Source organism: Coregonus lavaretus (genome assembly GCF_964263955.1).
Source record: "Coregonus lavaretus genome assembly, chromosome: 14".
Classification (NCBI taxonomy): Eukaryota; Metazoa; Chordata; class Actinopteri; order Salmoniformes; family Salmonidae; genus Coregonus; species Coregonus lavaretus.
In genome coordinates this window covers 24,480,392-24,506,120 of record NC_140001.1, presented here as the reverse complement: position 1 = coordinate 24,506,120, position 25,729 = coordinate 24,480,392, and the positions used below count along the sequence as shown (strand labels likewise).

The 25,729-nt window shown below is 41.7% G+C and overlaps 1 protein-coding gene and 1 pseudogene across 2 annotated transcripts; both read right to left on the bottom strand.

Moving 5' to 3' along the window:
• Window positions 1–468: 468 nt before the first annotated feature.
• Window positions 469–12,933, bottom strand: LOC311141085 (leucine-rich repeat transmembrane neuronal protein 4-like; annotated as a pseudogene). The gene is made up of 3 exons: window positions 12,930–12,933; window positions 10,770–12,382; window positions 469–529 (listed from the first exon to the last, which is right to left on the bottom strand). The product of its transcript is annotated as a leucine-rich repeat transmembrane neuronal protein 4-like (transcript).
• Window positions 12,934–15,312: 2,379 nt separating this feature from the next.
• Window positions 15,313–25,718, bottom strand: LOC311141206 (ATP-dependent RNA helicase DDX51-like). Its single transcript, XM_084176464.1, has 16 exons — window positions 25,209–25,718; window positions 24,736–25,064; window positions 24,449–24,621; window positions 20,437–20,587; window positions 20,200–20,345; window positions 20,030–20,101; window positions 19,820–19,926; window positions 19,548–19,656; window positions 19,290–19,435; window positions 17,279–17,456; window positions 17,081–17,196; window positions 16,869–16,985; window positions 16,687–16,788; window positions 16,497–16,560; window positions 15,650–15,784; window positions 15,313–15,489 (listed from the first exon to the last, which is right to left on the bottom strand). Exons 1-16 carry the CDS (start codon window positions 25,229–25,231, stop codon window positions 15,463–15,465), a joined length of 1,995 nt encoding a protein of 664 aa, XP_084032590.1. The 5' UTR covers window positions 25,232–25,718; the 3' UTR covers window positions 15,313–15,462.
• Window positions 25,719–25,729: the final 11 nt, after the last annotated feature.

Here is a 25,729-nt window from a genome sequence, read left to right as displayed (position 1 = left end):
ACAACTCATCTATATACCATGTTTGGCCTAATGCAAAACATAAACACAATGGCTGTGCTGGAGATGAAGATTCACTGGACCAAAGCCAGGGCCTCTGTGCTGCAATTACAGAATGTCAGCGGGGAGAGTGTTCTTTTCTAACCACTGGAGTGGTAAATGCCACAGAGGTGACCAGGAGGTATGATGCTGCTCCATACAGTATGAAAACCCCAAGTAAACAGAGGTTAGTAAATAAATGGAAAATTCCAAACTCCAGAGATCCCATGGGGATCCAACATGAGTTGATAATATGAAACATTGGATACGTTGACTGATTTTGTGCCCTATGATTTTACAAGGACATTTGAATCTACAGTATGTAGTACAGTCTAAAATGAAGGTTACAGTAGGTTTGGTTTGGGCCTGTAATGGTTCCTGGTGGCATTGGAGTCCTCTGGAATGTTTAGTCACTGGGCACCTGAGAGTTCATCAGTGAACTCTGGGTGAACTATCTCCAAGCCATGCTCCTGGTAAAGGTCTTGGATTCTTTCTAAGAGAGGCAATGAATAAGAAAACAATTAAATGTTAGCATGAGAAGTTTCTATCTATAAATTCATTACAAAACCTGAATGCAACTCGTATAAGAATTGTAAGCACCTACAATGTTGTTCCTTACTTCCTTCCTATATAATTACCATATACATAGTGTTAGTGCCATTGGTTTGAATGCAAATACATAGGTTTAGCCTCACTTAGGGGGCAGCGGCTAGCCTCGAGGTTAGAGAAGCGGGCCAGATGCCGGTTCGAATCCCAGTGCTGACGGGGGTATAAAATCTGTCGGGAGTGAGCCGGCAAACGGAGGGTTGCTCGCATCAATATCTCAGGTGCCACCTACCACCGATGTTCCCTTGATCACGGAACTTAACCCCCTAACCTGTTCATTGGGCGCTGCACTGCGGCTGTCCTCTGCTCCAGCCTCTCCAATTAAATGTTTGTTTGTGGGTATGTGTGTGTATATCGGGGGGTTGGATAAAAGCAGAAAACAAATTTCCATCTCGCGTGGACTAATAAAGTGTAAAGTATATCTAATATAAATGACATATGACCACTTTCCAGGAAAACTATTAATATAGAACATCATACTACAGTGTAGCACCCACTACTCATACAGAGCATTGCATTAAAAAGCGAGTTTGAGGCTGTTAGTGATACACGTTCACTAAATTACCATGAATACATTCCATAAATGGACGCAGATATATACATATAACATTGAGAGGGAGGGAGGATTCAATTAAAATAGTGTTTTATCGCAACATTACATTAATTACAAGAAGCATTATGAATACTAATTATTGTCATCTGCAGCGAGTGGTAAGAATATTAAAGTATGGGTGGGTCTGGAAGGAAAGATATCAGCCAGAGTATACCACAACATGCAATGGAATGTTCATCTTACTCAGTTGTTGTGAAATCAAATTGTTTTCTTACTAATTTCCCCTTTTTAAAAATACAATTATCCACGTTATATTTAAGCAATAACGCCAGAGGAGGTGTTGTATATGGCCTTCGGAAAGTATTCAGACACCTTGACTTTTTCCGCATTTTGTTACGTTACAGCCTTATTCTAAAATGCATTAAATAAATAAAAATCTCAGCAATCTACACACAATACCCCATAATGACAAAGCGAAAATAGGTTTTTAGAATTTTTTGCACATTTATTTAAAATAAAAAACAGATACCTTATTTACATAAGTATTCAGACCCTTCACTATGAGACTCGAAATTGAGCTCAGGTGCATCCTATTTCAATTGATCATCCTTGAGATGTTTCTACAACTTGATTGGAGTCCACCTGTGGTAAATTCAATTGATTGGACATGATTTGGAAAGGCACACACCTGTCTATATAAGGTCCCACTGTTGACAGTGCATGTCAGAGCAAAAACCAAGCCATGAGGTTGAAGGAATTGTCGGTAGAGCTCAGAGACAGGTTTTTGTAGATGCACAGATCTGGGGAAGGGTACCAAAACATTTCTGCAGCATTGAAGGTCCCCAAGAACACAGTGGCCTCCATCATTCTTAAATGGAAGACGTTTGTAACCAAAGACTCTTCCTAGAGCTGGCCGCCCAGCCAAACTGAGCAATCGGGGGAGAAGGGCCTTGGTCAGAGAGGTGACCAAGAACCCGATGGACACTCTGACAGAGCTCTAGAGTTCCTCTGTGGAGATGAGAGAACCTTCCAGAAGGACAACCATCTCTGCAGCCCTCAGCCAATCAGGCCTTTATGGTAGAGTGTGTGTAGATTGATGAGGAAAAATACCAATTTTATCAATTTTAGAATAAGGCTGTAACATAACAAAATGTTAAGGGGTCTGAATACTTTCTGAAGGCACTGTACCACGCCTAAGGGCTGTTCTTATGCCAGCGCAACGCGCAGTGCCTGGACACAACCCTTAGCCGTGGTCTGTAAATCGCTCTGGTTAAGAGCGTCTGCTAAATTACTAAAATGTAAAATGTATATTGGCCATATACCACAAACCCCTGAGGTGCCTTATTGCTATTATAAACTGGTTACCAGAGCAGTAAAAATAAATGTTTTGTCATACCCATGGAATACGGTCTGATATACCACAGCTGTCAGCCAATCAGCATTCAGGGCTTGAACCACCCAGTTTATAATTACTGATAGCCTACCAATCAGCATTTGCCCAAAGTGTAAATTGAAAGTTCTAACTATAACATTTTCGATTCACAAGTTGGAGGCTGTGAATTAATGTTTTTGACACATAAAATGATAAATCCTGCCTATAACAGGGTATTGTCTAGGGTAATTATACATGTTGAACACCAGCTCTACACAATCAGTTATATAAAGAAGAAGGGAAAATCTATACAGGCCTGCTATAGCCTGGATAATTAAGGTTCACTAAAATTGGAAATCATAGCTAGCATAGATTAACACTAGATTTCCATCTACAGTAAAACAACTCATAAACCCCGGATTGTTCTCTGCCACGTTTCCCAGCTATAGCAGCCATACAGTACAGTGCTAGCTATCCAGAGTTTTCAAGACAATGTAAACCATGTGTTTAATCTATCAGAATTAAACAAAGGACGATTTAAAATGTACATAATTACGATATGGGAGGATTGAGATCAATTTACCACTTTTATAATTTCCATAACATTGCTCTTTTGTACACATAGGAAGGTACCATTTGCATTCCAAACAGGAATGTATCATAACTGCAGCATGCAGTTGAAGGCATAATACATGGGTATATAAATCTTTCTGCCAGCAGTACCTCCTCGACTGGAGACAAATTAAAACATGAGCCATACTTAGAAAGTGAAATGAGTGATGGGACACATAAATCCTTTTGCTATCAAATTAACATAAGCCATTCTCACTGTTTTTACACATTCTCATTACATCAGATGATGGCCATGGACACATCATCCTCCTGCCATATTTCAATATATGACTTTTCTGTATAGACATGCTGTTTTGTATGAGTGACTTGTGGTTATATCTTTATAACTGACTCTATTGGCCTCAAGAGCAGTGATCATTATGAATATTACACTCTATACACACTATTGGTAGTTAATAACCAGCAAGTTGTTCAGTAGCTGCTAATATCAGCCTATATACAACACACAGGAGGAGAGTCTCCAAGTCTGAGGAATGACATGTCTCTAGTTCAGGACCAGTAAAGGGATATTGTCGTCCTCAAATTAAAGACTGTGACTGAATTCCAGCTCACTGATATAAATCGTTTTTGAATGCTGGCACCAAATTCCCCTAATCCTGCCTGGCTTTACACATTCACACCTCCTTGCCCACTTTCATTTATTTTCCTTTCCATTGCGGGAGCTGACAGAGGGAGGGAGAAGGAGAGGAGAAGAGAGGAGAAGACAGACAGAGGCGGGTGGCATTTTTCTAATAGGAAAAGTGCACTGACCCTTGCAGTACCTGTTTGCTGAGCGGCTGTCGCCCCTGTTCTTTCCCTTGCCTGTTACACAGCATGAACACACGGCCCTCCCACACCAACACAAGCAGACACAGCATGGTGGGAGCTGAATTAGGTATATGCCAGTAGAAGGAGAGAAAAGAGGACAATCACAGAATACAGTGCAATGGTAATGGGGGGGGGGCATGTTGCCAAGTTACTCACTCTTACGGCTGCGTTATACAGTGCAGAGGACAGTATCTGCAATATGAATGGTCAGTCATATTAGTGTACTGTCATACAATGCCTACCATGCATAAACATCAGTTGACAACCACTACGTCCATTTACGCTTGGTTTTTGGATATTATTTTATTCTCTGTACCCAATGCACTAGAAGACCAGTTCTTAAAGCCTTTATCCGTATCCTTATTCTATTCCTCCTCTGTTCCTCTGGTGATGTAGAGGTTAACCCAGGCCCTGTAGCCCCCAGTATCACTCCTACTCCCCAGGCACTATCATTTGTTGACTTCTGTAACCGTGAAAGCCTTTGTTTATTGCATGTTAACATCAGAAGCCTCCTCCCTAAGTTTGAGTTATTCACTGCGTTAGCACACTCCGCCAACCCTGATGTTCTAGCATTGTCTGAATCCTGGCTTAGGAAGGCCACCAAAAATTCAGACATTTCCATCCCCAACTACAACATTTTCCGTCTAGATAGAACTGCCAAAGGGGGCGGAGTTGCAATCTACTGTAGAGATAGCCTGCAGAGCTCTATCATACTATCCAGGTCTGTGCCCAAACAGTTTGAGCTTCTACTTCTAAAAATCCACCTTTCCAGAAATACGTCTCTCACTGTTGCCGCTTGCTACAGACCCCCCTCAGCCCCCAGCTGTGCCCTGGACACCATTTGTGAATTGATTGCCCCCCATCTATCCTCAGAGTTCGTACTGTTTGGTGACCTTAACTGGGATATGCTTAACACCCCGGCCATCCTACAATCTAAACTAGATGCCCTCAATCTCACACAAATTATCAAGGAACCTACCAGGTACAACCCTAAATCCGTAAACATGGGCACCCTCATAGATATCATCCTGACTAATTTACCCTCTAAATACACCTCCGCTGTCTTCAACCAGGATCTCAGCGATCACTGCCTCATTGCCTGCGTCCGTAATGGGTCCGCGGTCAAACGACCACCCCTCATCACTGTCAAACGCTCCCTAAAACACTTTGGCGAGCAGGCCTTTCTAATTGACCTGGCCCAGGTATCCTGGATGGATATTGACCTCATTCCGTCAGTAGAGGATGCCTGGTTGTTCTTTAAAAGTGCATGCCCATTCAAAAAATTCAGATCTAAGAACAGATATAGCCCCTGGTTCACCCCAGACTTGACTGCCCTTGACCAGCACAAAAACATCCTGTGGCGTACTGCATTAGCATCGAACAGCCCCCGCGATATGCAACTTTTCAGGGAAGTCAGGAACCAATATACACAATCAGTTAGGAAAGCAAAGGCTAGCTTTTTCAAACAGAAATTTGCATCCTGTAGCACTAACTCCAAAAAGTTTTGGAGAATAAGAGCACCTCCTCCCAGCTGCCCACTGCACTGTCACCACAGATAAATCTACGATAATCGAGAATTTTAACAAGCATTTTGCTACGGCTGGCCATGCTTTCCACCTGGCTACCCCTATCCCGTCCACCAGCTCTGCACCCTCCGCTGCAACTTGCCCATGCCCTCCCTGCTTCCCCTTCACCCAAATTCAGACAACTGATGTTCTGAAAGAGCTGCAAAATCTGGACCCCTAAAAATCAGCTGGGCTAGACAATCTGGACCCTTTCTTTCTAAAATTAGCCGCCGAAATTGTCGCAACCCCTATTACTAGCCTGTTCAACCTCTCTTTCGTATCGTCTGAGATCCCCAGAGATTGGAAAGCTGCCGCAGTCATCCCCCTCTTCAAAGGGGGTGACACTCTAGATTCAAACTGTTATAGACCTATATCCATCCTGCCCTGCCTTTCGAAAGTATTTGAAAGCCAAGTTAACAAACAGATCACCGACCATTTCAAATCCCACCGTACTTTCTCCACTATGCAATCTGATTTCCGAGCTGGTCATGGGTGCACCTCAGCCACGCTCAAGGTCCTAAACGATATTATAACCATGATCGATAAAAGACAGTACTGTGCAGCCGTCTTCATCGACCTGGCCAAGGGTTTTGACTCTGTCAATCACCGCATTCTTATTGGCAGACTAAATAGCCTTGGTTTCTCAAATGACTGCCTCGCCTGGTTCACCAACTACTTCTCAGATAGAGTTCAATGTGTCAAATCGGAGGGCCTGTTGTCTGGACCTCTGGCAGTCTCTATGGGGGTGCCACAGGGTTCAATTCTCGGGCCAACTCTATTCTCTGTGTATATCAATGATGTCGCTCTTGCTGCTGGTGACTCTCAGATCCACCTCTACGCAGACGACACCATTTTGTATACATCTTGCCCTTCATTGGACACTGTGTTAACAAACCTCCAAACGAGCTTCAATGCCATACAACACTCCTTCCATAGCCTCCAACTGCTCTTAAACGCTAGTAATACTAAATGCATGCTCTTCAATCGAACGCTGCTTGCACCCGCCTGCACGACTACAATCACTACTCTCTGCGGGTCTGACTTAGAATATGTGGACAACTACAAATACCTAGGTGTCTGGTTAGACCGTAAACTCTCCTTCCAGACTCACGTTAAGCATCTCCAATCCAAAGTTAAATCTAGAATCGGCTTCCTATTTCGCAACAAATTCTCCTTCACTCATGCTGCCAAACATGCCCTCGTAAAACTGACTATCCTACCGATCCTTGACTTCGGCGATGTCATTTACAAAATAGCCTCCAACACTCTACTCAGCAAATTGGATGTAGTCTATCACAGTGCCATCTGTTTTGTCACCAAAGCCCCATATACTACCCACCATTGTGACCTGTACGCTCTCGTTGACTGGCCCTCACTACATATTCGTCGCCAAACCCACTGCCTCCAGGTAATCTATAAATCACTGCTAGGCAAATCCCTGCCTTATCTTAGCTCACTGGTCACCATAGCAACACCCACCCGTAGTATGCGCTCCAGCAGGTATATCTCACTGGTCATCCCCAAAGCCAGCACATCCTTTGGCCGCCATTCCTTCCAGTTCTCTGCTGCCAATGACTGGAACGAACTGCAAAAAATCTCTGAAGCTGGAGACACTTATCTCCCTCACTAACTTTAAGCATCAGTTGTCAGAGCAGCTTACCGATCACTGCAGCTGTACACAGCCCATCTGTAATTAGCCCACCCAACTACCTCATCCCCATATTGTTATTTATTTTGCTCATTTGCACCCCAGTATCTCTATTTGCACATCATCTTCTATACATCTATCACTCCAGTGTTAATACTAAATTGTAATTATTTTGCACTATGGCCTATTTATTGCCTTACCTCCATAACTTACTACATTTGCACACACTGTATATAGATTTTCTATTGTGTTATTGACTGTACGTTTTTGTTTATTCCATATGTAACTCTGTGTTGTTGTTGTTTTTAATCGCACTTCTTTGCTTTATCTTGGCCAGGTCGCAGTTGTAAATGAGAACTTGTTCTCAACTGGCTTACCTGGTTAAATAATGGTGAAATAAATAAAATAAAAATAAATATTGACAGCATCTAATAATGTCAATGTCCCTACTCGTATAGCTATGTAACATACTATTGTACATACAGTGTCTTGCAAAAGTATTCATCACCCTTGGCGTTTTTCCTATTTTGTTGCATTACAACCTCTAATTTAAATGGATTTTTATTTGGACTTCATGCAATGGACAAACACAAAATAGTCCAAATTGGTGAAGTGAAATGAAAAAAATAACTTGTATACAAAATAAATAACGGAAAAGTGATGCGTGCATATGTATTCACCCCCTTTGCTATGAAGCACCTAAATAAGATCTGGTGCAACCAATTACCTTCAGAAGTCACACAATTAGTTAAATAAAGTCCACCTGTGTGCAATCTAAGTGTCACATGATCTGTCACATGATCTCAGTATATATACACCTGTTCTGAAAGGTCCCAGAGTCTGCAACACCACTAAGCAAGGGGCACCACCAAGTAAGCGGCACCATGGAGACCAAGGAGCTCTCCAAACAGGTCAGGGACAAAGTTGTGGAGAAGTACAGATCAGGATTGGGTTATAAAAGAATATCAGAAACTTTAAACATCCCACGGAGCACCATTAAATCCATTATTAAAATTTTTTAAGAATATGGCACCACAACAAACCTGCCAAGAGAGGGCCGCCCACCAAAACTCACGGACCAGGCAAGGAGGGCATTAATCAGAGAGGCAACAAAGATAACCCTGAAGGAGCTGCAAAGCTCCACAGCGGAGATTGGAGTATCTGTCCATAGGACCACTTTAAGCCGTACACTCCACAGAGCTGGGCTTTACGGAAGAGTGGCCAGAAAAAACCCATTGCTTAAAGAAAAAAATGGAGACTCCCCAAACATATGGAAGAAGGTACTCTGGTCAGATGAGACTAAAATTGAGCTTTTTGTCCATCAAGGAAAATGTCTGGTGCAAACCCAACACCTCTCATCACCCCGAGAACACCATCCCCACAGTGAAGCATGGTGGTGGCAGCATCATGCTGTGGGGATGTTTTTCATCGGCAGGGACTGGGAAACTGGTCAGAATTGAAGGAATGATGGATGGCGCTAAATACAGGGAAATTCTTGACGGAAACCTGTTTCAGTCTTCCAGAGATTTGAGACTGGGATGGAGGTTCACCTTCTAGCAGGACAATGACCCTAAGCATACTGCTAAAGCAACACTCGAGTGGTTTAAGGGGAAACATTTAAATGTCTTGGAATGGCCTAGCCAAAGCCCAGACCTCAATCCAATTGAGAATCTGAGGTATGACTTAAAGATTGCTGTACACCAGCGGAACTCATCCAACTTGAAGGAGCTGGAGCAGTTTTGCCTTGAAGAATGGGCAAAAATCCCAGTGGCTAGATGTGCCAAGCTTATAGAGACATACCCCAAGAGACTTGCACCTGTAATTGCTGCAAAAGGTGGCTCTACAAAGTATTTACTTTGGGTAGGTGAATAGTTATGCACGCTCAAGTTTTCTGTATTTTTGTCTTATTTCTTGTTTGTTTCACGATAAAAAATATTTTGCATCTTCAAAGTGGTAGGCATGTTGTGTAAATCAAATGATACAACCCCCCCCCCAAAATCCATTTTAATTCCAGGTTGTAAGGCAACAAAATGCCAAGGGGGGTGAATACTTTCGCAAGCCACTGTATACAACGGATGGTGGATAGTCATGTGAAAATTATAGAACTCCAATCTGTAATTCATATCCAATCTTCCACAAAAATCACGCCTGCTTCCCTATGAGTTTTTATTGAGCTGATTCAAAAACATACTATTAATAAACAGCCATTTCCTGTACAACATCAATTGAGTGCATTGGTTTAAAAATCATAAATGAGCCAGTCAATTGATGAAACTGCTTCCACAGCTATGATTGATTTGGCCTGTACTCCTTTGAAAGAGTGCTGTCCCATTTTTAGACAATATCAAGCTGCCTCAATGGAAGTATGCGTTCTCCTCATAAGGATTATTTTAGCCAAACATCACCTCCTTGTATGATATAAGTTATTATTTTCAATAAATAACATCTATCCTTGAGAACAAGTGTGCCTCTGGGGAAATAATGTTGACGTTCTTAAATATTCCCTTAAACATAAGACCTGTTAAAACATAATGGTGATCAAGTGAATGCAATTAAGTGATTCTGCACATTGAAGCAAACAAAGGAACCCATACTTTTCAAAGCCAGGAGGGAACCCATACATTCGAAAGCCTCTTAAAATTCAGCAGAGTAAGATTCAGAGACACATAGAGTAGACTATGCTATAGTGCTCTGGAAACAATAAGCAACTAAAAGGAGGACAAAAATCTGTAATGTGAAGTGTAAATAAAATCTAAATGGAAATGTAAGTTTCCCTAGTAGAGCCTAGATAGAAATGTCCCCCGTGAAGCCTATATGCTATGTGACCAAAATCACCATGGCTGCATTTTCCATAGCCTTAGTGGGATGGTATACCCCACACAGCCATAAAACATTTGTCCCGGGTGTTGGATAAGACAGGATAATCATGTAGATTTTTTACATTTATTGCAGTTTTCATAGAAATGTAATTGTGTCATAAAATGGCCCCAATAGAAAGCCTACTAATGCTGTTGGCCTTTTTGGTATATTGCATGCATCAAGTATGAAGATCAAAAACAGGAACATAATCTTCTAATTATGTTTCTGACACCCATTATTTAGTAACTACCATTCACAAGTTTAATGACAATTAAATTGCACGGTGATCATATAATTCCATAAAATGAACAAGAGCTAAATATAAAAAAAGACTACACATAACATGTATCAGTTGCTTGGATACAAGTACACTAAGATCTCAATATCACCCAAGGATAACAAAAGTGAAAAGCAGGGTAATTTGTAATCAACAGCAGATAGCAGTCACAAATGTGCAGACATCAATTAGGTTTATACTCACAAACAGGATTAATATATCCAATCAATTTGTTCTAATGTGATAACGTTAATTTAAAACAACAGTAAGAACAGAGTCAAACAGCGGATGGAAGTTTAACTCAGTCTCCGTTCACTCAGAGAGGTTTACAGTGCATCCCTGTGGAAAACATTTACCTCTGACTCCCAGGCAGCTGTACAGTGTGTTTTTAGGATGTAGTTGACGGATCATACCTCACATTCTCTGGATCCTGAGATTGTGCAGGTGCAGGTCCCGGTCTCATTTACCAATGCATCCATGGTCTGAGAGTTTGTATAAGTCAAATAATATTCTTGTAACTGAGACTTAAGGTTAAGCTCCTGCTTCTGGGCTTTTTTTCTGTGCTTACGGTTGACTGAGTGCTGCTGCAGCTGCCTCATGCTATTGGGGTAGCGCCTCCACGAGACATAAATTACCAGCAGGATCAATGACACAGACAGAAATAGGGCTACACTGCCTGCAATTATTTTATGGAAGGCCATATGCTCAAACTCTAGTTCTGGGGAAAATGATGAGGATTCTGGAGAGATTGAGGTCATGAGTATGGACTCCCTTGTGTATTTTTCTGTCACAATGGGAGAGACAGGTTGTGGAGTGAGTCTTTGTACTGTTGATGCAGGTAGATCTTGGGTTATTGTGGTCATGGAAGAGGGAGGTGTGGTGGGCTTTTTGGTGTCCACAACTGAGGCTGTGGTTTGCCTCATGATCATAGCTGTGGTTTGCTCTACAACTGATATGTTCACACAGATTGAGTAGTTCCTCACTATGTCCATTACTCTGTCTCCCTGAACTGACTTGGGGCTGCTGCATATAATGTTGATGTCCTTTGAGCCTCTGAAGTTCTTCAGCCAGGTCACCAGGGGGCAGATGGTAGGGCTGCAGTCCCAGGCGTTACCCACCAGGCTGATGGTGGTGAGGGAGACCCAGGCTGAAACCACGTCCTGAGACATGTTACTCAGCTTGTTGGATTCAAGATGGAGTATTTGTAAATTTGGCATACATTGGAAAACAGCTGGGTCCAGGATCTGGATGTCATTTCCTGAGAGATCTAATTTCTGCAGCGTATGCCAGATCCATGGCAGGCCCTGATTCACGGCCCGTATGCGGTTCCATTGCAAGTAGAGGACCTGTAGATTGGTAAGTCTTGGGAAAATAAAAAAATTAATCCTTGAAAATTGATTATGCTCCAGATGAAGCTCTTTCAACTTGAACAGCCCCAAGAAGGTGGTGCGGGTGAGGGTGCGTAGGTGATTGTAACCCAGGTCCAGGAACTCCAGGCTGCGACACTCCAGAAAAGTGCGTACAGGTATACTGTTGAGACCATTGGACCGTAGGTGAAGGTTTTGGAGCTTACGCAGACCATAGAAATGACCTGGCTGCAGAGACTGTAGCTGGTTGTAGGACAAATCAAGATTGCGCAGGTTTGGTACAGCATTGAAAGTCTTATTGTGTAGAAGTGTGATCTTGTTGGAGCTAAGAATTAGTTCTTTGAGCCTACGCACACCCTGAAAGGCTAAGCTATCTATGGCAGTGATGGAATTGTGGTCCAGGTAGAGCCAGATGAGCTGGTTGAGATGAGCGAATTGGTAAGGCAGCAGAGTCACTAGGTGGTTGTAGCGCAGGGACAGACCCTGGCATCCAGTAGAGAAGTTTTCTGGAATATCTTGAAAAATGCCAGACTCGCAATAAACAATCTTCCCTTCACAGCTACAACTTGCTGGGCACATCCTCTCCCCCTTGCTGAGCAGCAGAAGAAAAGATGCCAGGAGAAGAAGACATGACAGCCTCCTGTCCCAAACTAGGGAACCTGTAGAAGAGAAGAGATTGAGTGCATGGGGCTATCAAAGCACATACCCCCATTTCAATATGGTGCCCTGTCACTGTGCAATGTCCATGACAAAGTGGATTGATTTTTAGACAGATTTTTTTTTAAATTGGCATTCTGTGAAGTGAAAATCCTGTAAAGTATGGGTGATGGGTGTTTATTTCTAAGCCAGAAATGCACAGCAGCAGAGAACAGACTCTGAAGAACTTTCACATTTCGTATCAGTTATGAGCTCAAAATAATTACATTGTTTTCACTTGAAATCTAACACAAATGGAACATGGCTAATGTATATGTAATGTATCAAATATAACAAAAGGGAAAGTATATTTCTCAGAGACCAATCTATTTGTTAATTATTTTTTGGGGGCAGAATTAGAAAACCGTATATAATACATATGCTGGTTGTACATTGAATAGGAAAAGCAAGCATCAAGGAGTGTCATGTAACAAAGTTTCAAAGCACCATGTAACTTTAATGAAATAGATAGATTTCTCATTTCATTTCGTTTCATTGGTGGTCACTTACTCATGGCGTTAGTGAAATAGCAGCAATCCTTTCAGCACCACGGAACCGTCCAAATAATTAATGTAACTCCTTTCATTTGACACACGCCTGCTCTTCCACTAGAAACATCATATTATTGCCTGAATTGCCTCACAAGTTTCAAGAGAGATGCTCCCTGATGATAAGTACAGCATATTTTAAATCAGAATAAAAGACAACAAATAGCATAAGTAGTCTTCCCAACAGTTCAATATATCCGCGGAGGATCAATGAGACGAGGCATAATGCACTCATCCCCAAATAGCCTACTGGACTGGTATAGTGTCTTCACCCGGACGCAGAAAAAAACGAATTACTGGCTATGCGCAATAAACAATTCCGTTTGAGCGCGTCTGACAGCGCAACCAAGTGCAACTGCAACAACTTGCTCTCTCTTGCTCTCTACATACACATGCACGCAAACTCGCTAACACGCACACACAGAGACAATTCCACTGTATAAGAATCGGTCACATTCGAGTTACTGAAATAAATCCATACTGTGCATTATTTATTGAAAGTTGAAAGATCAACATACTTCAACATACTCTGACTATGAAATATCTATATTTATTTACAAAAGCTACCTTATTCATGACGAATTCATGAGACAGAAAAGTAGTCTCCACAATCTACCAGCTAATCTGGGTCAAAAATCGAAAATCGAATTAGTAATATCGCTGTTGTATAGTAGGCCTACTGCCCACAGTATCTATTAATAGCATCACAACAAAAGATTACACAATATTAATGTTCTAGACATGTTTCATGGGACGCTGCAAGAACATTCATGTGTCCCGTTCTGAGGGTTAGGAGAATATTCCATCAATGTCTCACATAACATGGTTGCCATGTTCTCCGAACATAAGATGTTTAATGTCTAGACATGTTTCATGGGAACATTACAAGAACATTTCTGTTTATCAATTGTCAGGACTGAGCCTGATGATCCCAAAGAAACGTCCCCCTTTTACTGTGCCAATCAAGGCCCTGATTGGTGAACCACTGACAGCACTTTGTCTGTTGGCAAGGTTAGAGACACACACACAGTGCTTTCAACTTATTTGACACACAAGATTACATTGTGCATGTTCATTTATACAGTCATTATTATTCAACAGTCCTCACCTGGGATTTGAACTCACAACCTCTTGGCTCACAGTACGCCGATCTACCTGCTATACCACCATGTCCATCTCAGGTATTGGTTAATCTGACTATTCTCATCATTGATTTTATTTACTTATTTCAACAATTTAAGAGCTTTCTGTATAGTTGTCTAATGTTGGTGGTGCATGTTAACCTGTTTTAATGATACTCCAATGACGAACACCCTAACACTGTCCCAATAAGGGATATCTCTAGGACGTGCTTATTGGGCCAGTGTAGTTAGGCCCTGTCCAGAATAAACCCTACCCCCTGCTCCCTAGGCACTTGTGTAGATCTGAAACAACTTGATAGGTGTAAGCAATAGGGTGAATGCACTTTGAAGTAAATCTCAGCACTGTTAAAAGTACACTCAAGTAACACTTTCATTGATAATAGTGATTCAGGAGTATCATTAAAACAGCTTAACATGCCCTACCAACATTAGGCAACTATACTGACAGCCCTTAAATTGCTGAAATAAGTGAATCAAATCAATGATGAGAATAGTCAGATTAACCAATACCTGAGACGGACATGGTGGTGCAGCGGGAAGAACAGAGTAAGTATGTAAGTTGAAAACACTATGTTAAAAGCACTGTGTGCATCCCTAACCTTGCCAACAGACAAAGATCTGACTGGATCAGTGGCTCACCAATTAAGGCTTTGATTGGCTCGGCAACAGTAACAATGTGTGATGTGTAATGAAAACATTTTTTGGGAGAGTGTTTCTTTGGGACCATCACGCGACGTCCTGACAACTGATACACATATGTTCCTGCAACATTCCTTTGAACCGTGTCTAGAACATGAATATCTTATGTTCTGTGCATGTTTAGTGTGAAGTTGATGGAATATTGTCCTAACCCTCTGAAAACTGAAAACATCAATGTTCTTGTAACGTTACCATGAAACGTGTCTAGAACATGTGCAGTTCAGGTCAGCAATAACAGAGAGAACAATCTCTCCTAATACCTCAATGCATTTGGGAAATCAGTGCTGTTTAAACTGATGACAGGATAAAAGGACATTTTGGCCTTTTGTGATTTCTTATCAGACAAAAGATTGGATTTTAGTTTTTAAATCCCTAGCCACCACACGTCAGGATGGACATGATGGCACTATAATTTTGCAACGGGTCGTTGTTCACTCAGTGGGGTCATGTGAATTCTGCCACCAATGCACATCAGTGTTTGATGAATGCACAACAGACAAAGATGAATTGTCCCATATTTATTTGAGGAAAAAAAAAACATTCATACAAAAGATCTCTGCACCCGAAACCAAATCTTGTGTGAGCGCTGACCGCTGGTTTTGTCTGTCATGAGAGAAGGAACAATCTTACAGTATATTGACTCAAGTCACTGTGTTACACGTGCTTGTTGGCCTTTTCACCCTGGGGAGAAAAATAAAACAGGTTTTGTGTTAAAAGTCATGACAACTTGTGACATAATGATGATGATAATACTAGAACAAGTAACGGACAAGATCAACAGTTGTCCTCACGCCGTTTCTGTTTTACAGTCTATTTCAGTGATCCGAGTCTACTACAGTACCTTTATGGTATTCCCCAGCTCCAGCAGCATCTGTTGATAGCGGGGTTCCATGCTTTTCAGGCTCCCAGGCTTGACTATCTGTTTCTGGATCCCAGGGCTGCCTGCATCCTTCACCATCTGAAGAAAGTTATTCTCCTGTAGAATAGCAACCACCAACATCACCCGGAATTAGCATACAGGGACTGTAGATCTTTAACTAAAGCATCTACACTGAAAAAATATATTAAACACAACATGCAACAATTTCAAAGATTTTACTGAGTTACAGTTCATATAAGGAAATCAGTCAATTGAAATAAATAAATTAGGCCCTAATCTATGGATTTCACATGACAGGGATGTAAACAAATTTGTGCACAACATTTTAGAGAAATAAGCTTTTTGTGAGTATGGAACATTTCTGGGATCTTTTATTTCAGCTCATGAAACATGGGACCAACCCTTTACATGTTGTGTTTATATATATTTTTCAGTGTATTATATAAACAAATATGTTTTATTGTCACATACACCAGATAGGTGCAGTGAAATGTGTTGTTTTACAGGGTCAGCCATAGTAGTACGACACCCCTGGAGCAAATTTAGTTTGCTCCAGGGGTGTTAAGTGCCTTGCCCAAGGGCACAGTCAGATTTTTCACCTTGTTGGCAAAACTTGTATGGCAGTTTAACCACAACAAAACAAAATTCACATTTATTTCAATTGAAATGTTAAGGTTTTTTAATGCAGGCGCAATGCTGTTTTTACAGAATATTGCTTTCTGCAGTGATATCATTTAATCCTTGGCCACACATCCACATAATCTCCATTGCTCTTTGTGTCCTATGTTTGAAAATACATCCGTCTCACCTGTACTCCCAAAAGAAATGTGAAGGCCAGTCCAACTTTTCCAGCTCTTGCAGTCCTTCCAACCCTGTGCCAACACAAATACTGTCACAGGAAGGCAGAATATATCCTAATAACATTAATTGCATACAAAAGCTACAACAAATACAATTTAACCAATGCAGTTACAGGTGTAACGATCAAGCTAGCTTACCTATGAATGTACGTCCTGATGAACTGTGGTGCATCGTAATTCACAACACATTTCACCCCGTTGATGTCAATGCCTCTGGCAGCAGCATCAGTGCTGATCAAACTTCAACAGAAAAAATATATAATATATTTGGCAAAGAAAAGAGAACGTTAAATTATCCTCCAACAGACACTCATACTCACAGTTGGATCTTTCCCTGTTCAAACTCCTTGAGGGTTCTCTTCCTCTCATTGGGAGAGAGTCGTGAGGAGAACTCAGCTGCCTGCACTCCACCAAAAAGCTGCACTAGCAGATACAGTCTGTCAGAGAGAACAGAGACCAAATCAAATGGCTGTGGACATGTAATCTTCATCCAATAATGCATTAAGGAGAAAGCCAGGGAAAATTCACCAACCTGTGAGCGGCTTCTCTAGAATTGGTGAAGCACAGAATGGGACTAAACTTCAGGCGCAGTATGAAATGGAGGATGAGGAGGGGTTTCTTACTCAGAGTGCAGGGCACATAGTACTCCTAGAAAAGAGACCACAGTGACACATTGCTCTGGGATATAGGATAAATAAAAATCACTTGCAATTATGTTTTTGTAACGTACTGTCAGGCCCTGGGGGAAGTTGAACCTCTCTTGAGACTCAGGGTGGGTCGTTGACTGACTATGGACCGAGCTGAAGAGTCTGGGCTGATGCAAGCCTAGTTGCTGCAACTTCTCTGGATTCTGAGTCAGTGTGGCTGAGAACAGGAGCTTCTGCAGAGGCATCGGAGGCGGTGACAAGCTGCCACAAAGTAAAAACAGAAATGTTTAAATCACAGCATACAGTGGCTTGCGAAAGTATTCACCCCCCTTGGCATTTTTCCTATTTTGTTGCCTTACAACCTGGAATTAAAATTGATTTTTTGGGGTGTTGGCATAATTTGATTTACCACTTTGAAGATGCAAACTTGAGCGTGCATAACTATTCACCCCCCCCCCCCCCCCCTTTGGCTTTGACTAGGCCATTCCAAGACATTTAAATGTTTCTCCTTAAACCACTCAAGTGTTGCTTTAGCAGTATGCTTAGGGTCATTGTCCTGCTGGAAGGTGAACCTCCGTCCCAGTCTCAAATCTCTGGAAGACTGAAACAGATTTCCGTCAACAATTTCCCTGTATTTAGCGCCATCCATCATTCTTCAATTCTGACCAGTTTCCCAGTCCATGCCGATGAAAAACATCCCACAGCATGATGCTGCCACCACCATGCTTCACTGTGGAGATGGTGTTCTCGGGGTGATGAAAGGTGTTGGGTTTGCGCCAGACTTAGCGTTTTCCTTGATGGCCAAAAAGCTCAATTTTAGTCTCATCTGACCAGAGTACCTTCTTCCATATGTTTGGGGAGTCTCCCACATGCCTTTTGGCGAACACCAAACGTGTTTACTTATTTTTTTCTTTAAGCAATGGCTTTTTTTTCTGGCCACTCTTACTTAAAGCCCAGCTCTGTGGAGTGTACGGCTTAAAGTGGTCCTATGGACTCCAATCTCCGCTGTGGAGCTTTGCAGCTCCTTCAGGGTTATCTTTGGTCTCTTTGTTGCCTCTCTGATTAATGCCCTCCTTGCCTGGTCCGTGAGTTTTGGTGGGCGGCCCTCTCTTGGGAGGTTTGTTGTGGTGCCATATTCTTTCCATTTTTAAATAATGGATTTAATGGTGCTCCGTGGGATGTTCAAAGTTTCGGATATTTTTTCATAACCCAACCCTGATCTGTACTTCTCCACAACTTTGTCCCTGACCTGTTTGGAGAGATCCTTGGTCTTCATGCTGCCCCTTGCTTAGTGGTGTTGCCCCTTGCTTAGTGGTGCTGCCCCTTGCTTAGTGGTGCTGCCCCTTGCTTAGTGGTGCTGCCCCTTGCTTAGTGGTGCTGCCCCTTGCTTAGTGGTGCTGCCCCTTGCCTAAAGTGGTGCTGCCCCTTGCTTAGTGGTGCTGCCCCTTGCTTAGTCGTGTTGCCCCTTGCTTAGTCGTGTTGCCCCTTGCTTAGTCGTGTTGCCCCTTGCTTAGTCGTGTTGCCCCTTGCTTAGTCGTGTTGCCCCTTGCTTAGTCGTGTTGCCCCTTGCTTAGTCGTGTTGCAGACTCCAACCTGCCTTTCAGAACAGGTGTATATATACTGAGATCATGTGACAGATCATGTGACACTTAGATTGCACACAGGTGGACTTTATTTAACTAATTATGTGACTTCTGAAGGTAATTGGTTGGACCAGATCTTATTTAGGGGCTTCATAGCAAAGAGGGTGAATACATATGCACGCACCACATTTCCGTTATTTATTTTTTTGAATTTTTTGAAACAAGTTATTTTTTTCATTTCACTTCACCAATTTGGACTATTTTGTGTATGTCCATTACATGAAATCCAAATAAAAAACATTTAAATTATAGGTTGTAATGCAACAAAATAGGAAAAACGCCAAGGGGGATGAATACTTTTGCAAGGCACTGTATATCCTAGAGTAATGTGTGAAAGCACACAATCCATTGGTGTAGTACAGTTTGTATTCTCTCTAACAAACAAACCACATAGTTGCCTGTCCTGAATTTCCAGTATTGTCTGAAACAATCCTGAGAAGTGAGGTCTTACCTCGCCGCAGTGATAGGTGCAGGCTCTGTCCTCTTGAAGATCGAGACTGCTTCAGAACCACTCCTGGATCTGTAAACTGCCTTGGTCACCTGACTGAGCCAAGACTGGTGCATGCTGTCAATCATCCGGTCTGCCTCATCAATGATCTGAGAGAAGGATTTATTTTGAGACCATGAAATATGAATACTTGATTTAAATACTGTTAGTCATAACACCCATGCAAATAAAATGGACACTGTACTTGTATTAGTGACTCACAAGGAAGCGGAGGTGTTCCAAACTGAAACCATCATTCTTATTGATGTGATCAACCAGTCTCCCAGGGGTTGCGACAACAATGTCTGCCAAACTGTGGCTTATTCCACCTCTGTAAAAAGAGCAAAATGTATCTCTTTCAGATTGATCTTCTCTTTAAAATCATGGTGTTATTTATGCACAAAGTACTATTTTGAGTGAAAGGAAACTCTAAGCTTAAACAAATAGAATAATTTATTATCCACCAAGGATGAAAGACCTTTATGTGTCTTTACCGGTTTTCTGAGAGAGATGCCTGCTCTGTGGCAAAGGACTTTTGACCAGCGAGCATGACCACTTTCAAGCTGGTGCCCTCCGCATATGAACTGAATACTTTGCAAACCTGTTTGGGAGAAAACATTAAAAAGTTTTTCAGTGGATGTGAGCTAACACAAATAATCACAAGTTATCTCCATCATGGAGATTGAAGGTTTGACCCTAGTTACCTGCTGTGCAAGCTCTTTGGTGGGCAACACTGTCAAAACCCGGATGTCACATACAACTCGCTCCATCAGTGCCTAAAATGACATGAGAAAATCAAACTGATTACCTTCTATCTAATGAAAAAAAACACACCTTCCATGAAAATGTTTATGGTTAATGGTTTAATTCATACCTGAATAACAGGTATGATGAATGCCAGAGTCTTGCCACTCCCCGTTGGTGCAGACACACAAATGTCTCTTGGTTTGTAGCCCCCTCTTCCAATCAATAGACCATGAGACACACTCTCTAAAATGGCTGGGATGACCTCCGCTTGTACTGCACAGGGGACACAATAGAAGTTGAGTACTTTCCCCCCCATATTATGACAGCAAATGTTTTAAAACTTCTACTCCTTCATGCCACTAACCTGGAAAGAGGTGATGAATTCCATTGCCCTCCAGTTTCCGTTTAAGTTTAGTACATATTCCTGGGACATCACTGATGGGGACTAGGTTGCTTGTAATATCTCTCTGGATCACATCTGGCTCAGCAAGCCACTGGGGCAGGACTCTTTGTACCTAACATATGAAATACATAAAATGGTATGTCATGAACATACTGTAAAGACTAGGGATGTAAAGATTCACCAATACGCAAGTGCATCAGTCTGCAGGAGTCCAAACCTATCCAAATTAGGCATGAATCGGTAAGAAAACCAATTCAAACGTTACGCATTGCCGTTTTCTGCTGTATTCCAAAAATACCTACAATCTGTTGTGACTTTATTGATGCGTCCTCTCCTTCAACCTATCAAACTTTTATGCATGTAACCGCATATGACATTGATCTACAAGTCAGATAACAACTGTGTGCGCAGTGTGGGAGACCGGCCTACCTTATCCCTGTTCTAATATTCATAGCCTACATCTGTGCGGCAACTTCAGCATTCAGATGTTTGTAAAATGGCTTTTGCAATATTAAATCATAGGCTTTATTCATTACAACCAAATAATTTGCTGGGTCATTGTTACCAAATGTGCTGTAGAGAATGGTGTTTTACCGGCGGAGCTGTGTAGGCTACCGGAGTGGACACAACTCACATCTTGCTGATTGCACATCTAACTATTGATTGGTGCTTTTCGATTTACAGGTTCACCGTACAAAATATTTTTGATAGTTCTGGTTTAAACATTCAGTGCATTTGGTCATTTTTACATAAACAGGGTAAATGTGTAATTTCATAACAAGGACAGCAATCATTTTTGCGAGCCGCACTGGTCTGATCTGGAGAAGAGAGCAGCTCTCCTCCATAAAGACCCAAACGGTCAAAACCATTTGCTTTTGAGACGTGGTGAAATCTAAAGCTGTGTTTCGTTAATTGGCTATTTATGCCATAGCTAATTTCTAAAGATAAATATTGACATATTACTAGCTCAAAACATTTTAATCTGCTATATGACAAGTTAATCAGTGGGTGATGAGGATTTCAGATAAAATCGAATAGTAGGGCTGGGCGATATGGACAAAATATAATATGATATTTTTCACATTTTTGACGGTATGGCGGTATTTTATGTTTTTGAATAATAACTGTTATAAATATACTTTTTGAGTAGTTCATGACCCTAAGATGGCAACACATAAATTATAAGTGATTTCAAATGGGGCTTTTTCCATTTATATGGTTCAATCCAACGGCAAACAAAACTAATTTTCATCAATTTTCTGCACTTGCAAACGCCATGCTCTATCAACTGAGCTACATCCCTGCCGGCCATTCCCTCCCCTACCATGGGCCAATTGCGCGCCGCCCCATGGGTCTCCCGGTCGCGGCCGGCTATGACAGAGCCTGGATTCTAACCAGGATCTCTAGTGGCACAGCGCCACTCGGGAGATCATCATTTCCACACTGTGCCACACAGCATGATATGGGAAAGAATATATAGGCCTAGTTATTTGGTGAACTGTTGGAATCATGGAAATATAATGATTATTCTAATTCTATAGTTGGAATATAGTGGGAAGCACCTTGAATGCATTGTTGTTGGACATGACAACGAATGAATAAACCAGGGAGGAATTATTGACAGGGTAGGAACCAAAGTGTTCAGTGTTTCCAGGTGACCCTAATTAGATGTTACATTACATGTTTTCTTACTTCATGTAGCTAGCCAACATATTAATGCTTCGCCTATTGCTCTCTGATAAGATGCTGTTGCACAAACATGCTTATGTAGGCCTACACCAGCACTGGTACCAGGCAGCATTAGCTAATTAGCTACGTTTGCTCTGACTCTTAGTACGTTTAGCAAGCTAGCCAGCCAGCTAACTAGTGATTAGCATTAGCGGCTAAAACTAGTTATTGTAGCAACACCTTGCTAAGAAAAGAGAAACTAGCAAACAGTAGTTTGCAGACAGTAAGATACACAAACTAATAGTGTAATTATAAAACGCTTGTGGAAAACAGCATGTCACCAACATTGTTGCATCCATCTGACCATGCAGAGTGAACGGCAAGAAAGTGCTTGTGAAGGCGTGGTCCAGCAACTGCTGCCTCCTTGAGTGACAGGTGGCAGGGCTTGGTGTGGTTAGCGGCATGCAGCAGCAGGAGGAGGGAGAGATATGACTCAAGTAGAAGACGGAGTAAACTATCAAAACGGACATTACACGCGCCGAAGTTACGCATCACATTTAACAAACCAAACATTGAAATACCATTATAGAAGGTAAAGTAAAAACTCAAACCGGTCCATGCATCAATATACGTATATAGTAAATTACGGTATACCTCCCAGCCAGTGGCGGCTCCTGAAAAAATTCTCAGGGGGGGCAATTTTTCTGATGATTTAGGTGACCTACACACATTTAAAAAAAGATATGTCCAGCAACAACATGAAGACAGGGGCAGCATATAAGTCAATACCAGAAGCATTTATTGACTGATCTCAAAAGTGTTGGCTTACAAAAGCAAAATAAGTTATCACAGTAAAAAGAATCAAGGGTGTTCTTTCACATTCCTCAACACTGCATAAACAATATGCATTTCCATAAAACACCTCATCTAATTGTGCCACAAAGTTGACAAGTCCAAGAAAAATACCAGGGTTGGTGGAGCCCTCAGTTTCATCTTTGCCTCGCAAAGCTAACTCAAACACTCCGCAAAACTTCACACACTGGATTAGCCGGCTGAGGATGTGGCGGTTCTTGCTAACCTCATCGTTGTGGCGGCGGACAGCTAGCCTGTATCCCTCATCCAGTTGAGTGGCAATGTTCACTCTCCCCAAAGCAGACAATCTCAAACAGCTATCCGTGTGGGTCTTTGACAGCTCATGTTTCTTAATCTTTTCTGAAAGATGGTGCATGTCCGTTACACCAGTCGCTGTCCAAGCGGTGCTGTCTGCCGTGCCGCCTTCAGGGTGAAAGAGTAAGCAGGGGTAGCAGAAGACTGCATTAGCTACATCGCTGCCTGCTAGCCAGGTTTTTCGTTCGTACCAATTTTTGGAAAATCCTCGTGTGTAGGACTTTCCCCCTTTAGTAGAAACCTGTTGAATTATTAAATTTGGTCTGGGAGGTCCTAATTGTTTCGTTGCCAATTTATCTTGATTTGTTCGCCGACAAAAAGGAACTTCTTTCAAAGAGACAATCGAGTTGCACTGAACGCTAGCCATCTTGACAGTAGTACGTGAATTGATTGACGCTGCTACCCGCTCTTTTCTTAGTTACGTTCATGGTTATGTTACGTATGACGAAAGCGCGTAAGTGCAAGCCCTCCCGGAACCCATAGAGATTGTATTGTGAAAGCTCTGATATTTGAAAAAAAAAGATTTTACATGAGAGTCTATGAGAGACTTCTGGGGCGATTTTCAACCTGACTGAAATCGCCCCAAAAGGGGCGGGGCCATTTGAAGCACGACTTTAGCCTGATTGGACATTTAGTGGCAGATCAGACGTCTAGATTAGAACACTGATAACTACTGTTGCCGTGATATAATTGATTAGGAAAAAAATCCCTTCCTTTTCCCGTTTGGCAGTGCGTCGCCCATATCGCCCTAATGAACACACCGCCCCTGCTCCCAGCCCTATCTGATAGTGGTAGATGCTCAGTCTGCCCTATGGCTCAACTCACACGAACACACACACAGCTCAAATAAGTCAGCTCACACAGATCCAGCTCAGCTCCTGAGCTCCATCAGTATCATATATGAATTTAGAATGGAAAAGTAATGTGTTGATGCAACAATTATTAGTGCATGGAATCGCATCGATTCGTTCCACAAATCGAATCGCACCAAATCGTTTCAAACTAAAAGTATAGTATCGCAGCCCATGTATCTCGATGTGTATCGAATCGTGCTTGTAAGGAGAGATGCACATCTCTAGTAAAATGTCCCACTACAAGTTATATCAATGTGCTAGTGCACTTAACCAAAAGACGGTACCTTTTGAATAATATTTTTCTCAAATCCTCCCAGTATGGTGAAACCAGTCTGAGAGGAACTTTTTTCTGTGTCCACCATTTCATCATCATTTTCTGGCAGCTCTGTTTTGTCAGTAGCAGCGGAATCTTGCAGGTTTATTTTCTTTTTGTGGACAGATGTCTGCTCGAACCCATCTAAGACCAAGGAGAGAAGCAAAGGCAAAATAAGGAATACAAATATAAAAACGTTTTCTTATGAATGTTATACCATTTCAAATGTAAATGTGTGTCAAAATGATAGATACACACCTTTGTCTTCTGTTAGTTGTATCTTTTTTGTATCATTTTTCTTCTTTTGTGCATTATCACCTTTGGAAAGTTCTTCAGGGTCAGGTGGAGACACATGCTCTTTCCTCTTCTTTGGGTGTTTTGTCTCCTCGAGGTTGTCTCCCTTGTTTTTTCTTTTCTTCTTCACAGAGGTGTCCCTGTCACTCTCAACTGTTGTTTTTGACTGGTGTTCCCCTTGACATGCCAAGCTCTGTTGCTCCTTGACTTTGGCCTTCCTCTGAAGCTTAGCCAACAATGCTTTGGATCGAGACTCGTTGCTAGAGCCACCACCTTCCTCATCTCCAAGGTATCTATGAAAAGCATAATCGTTATTGTACTTCGTTTCAGGTCCTTACTTTATTTAACGTTACTGTACACTTTATAAACACACTTATTACTACATTAATCCAGAAGGTTGCTAGCCATCACACAACAAACACAAAGAGTGAACATACCTATTAATAAGGAACAGAGCCATTGTTCAAATGTTGAAACGGAAGAAAAAAAAGCTTGGCAAACTTAATGTAGCTGTAGCAGCCTATCCACCACGGATGGCTAGCTGGAAATTAAGACAGGAGTCTACAATATCACAATGCAAACAGTTCTCTATGTCAACTATTAAGAGTCGATATAATTTAAACATCAGCTTTTGCTTTGCTTTTACCAAAGATATTAGCTACATTTCTCTCTGCATTTCCACACGTGTATTTTCCTGTTGACAGTCGCTTTGAAACAACGTTGGTCGCTTTTTCATGCGAAAAAAATAAGGCTTGACCACTTAAAAAAATGTAAAAGGAATGTTTTCTTCCTATCTTGTGAGTAAGTAACGCTATTCTAATTATCTTATTCCTTAATAGCTATATTGTTAATATTTTGCTTAGTGAAAACAATATTTATATATGTTAAAACTGCAGTGAACGCGTTATAAAACAAGCACCCTTTTCTCTAAACTCCCCTTCCACCCTGTAACGTACAT

Excerpts from the sequence above, each read along its gene's own strand:
- LOC311141206 (XM_084176464.1), bottom strand. The coding sequence starts at position 25,231 with ATGGCTCTGTTCCTTATTAATAG. Across the intron at positions 25,065-25,208 it reads GCTCTGTTCCTTATTAATAG|ATACCTTGGAGATGAGGAAG; the intron begins GTATGTTCACTC and ends TGCTTTTCATAG. Across the intron at positions 16,561-16,686 it reads ATCAGGACGTACATTCATAG|GGTTGGAAGGACTGCAAGAG; the intron begins GTAAGCTAGCTT and ends GTGTTGGCACAG.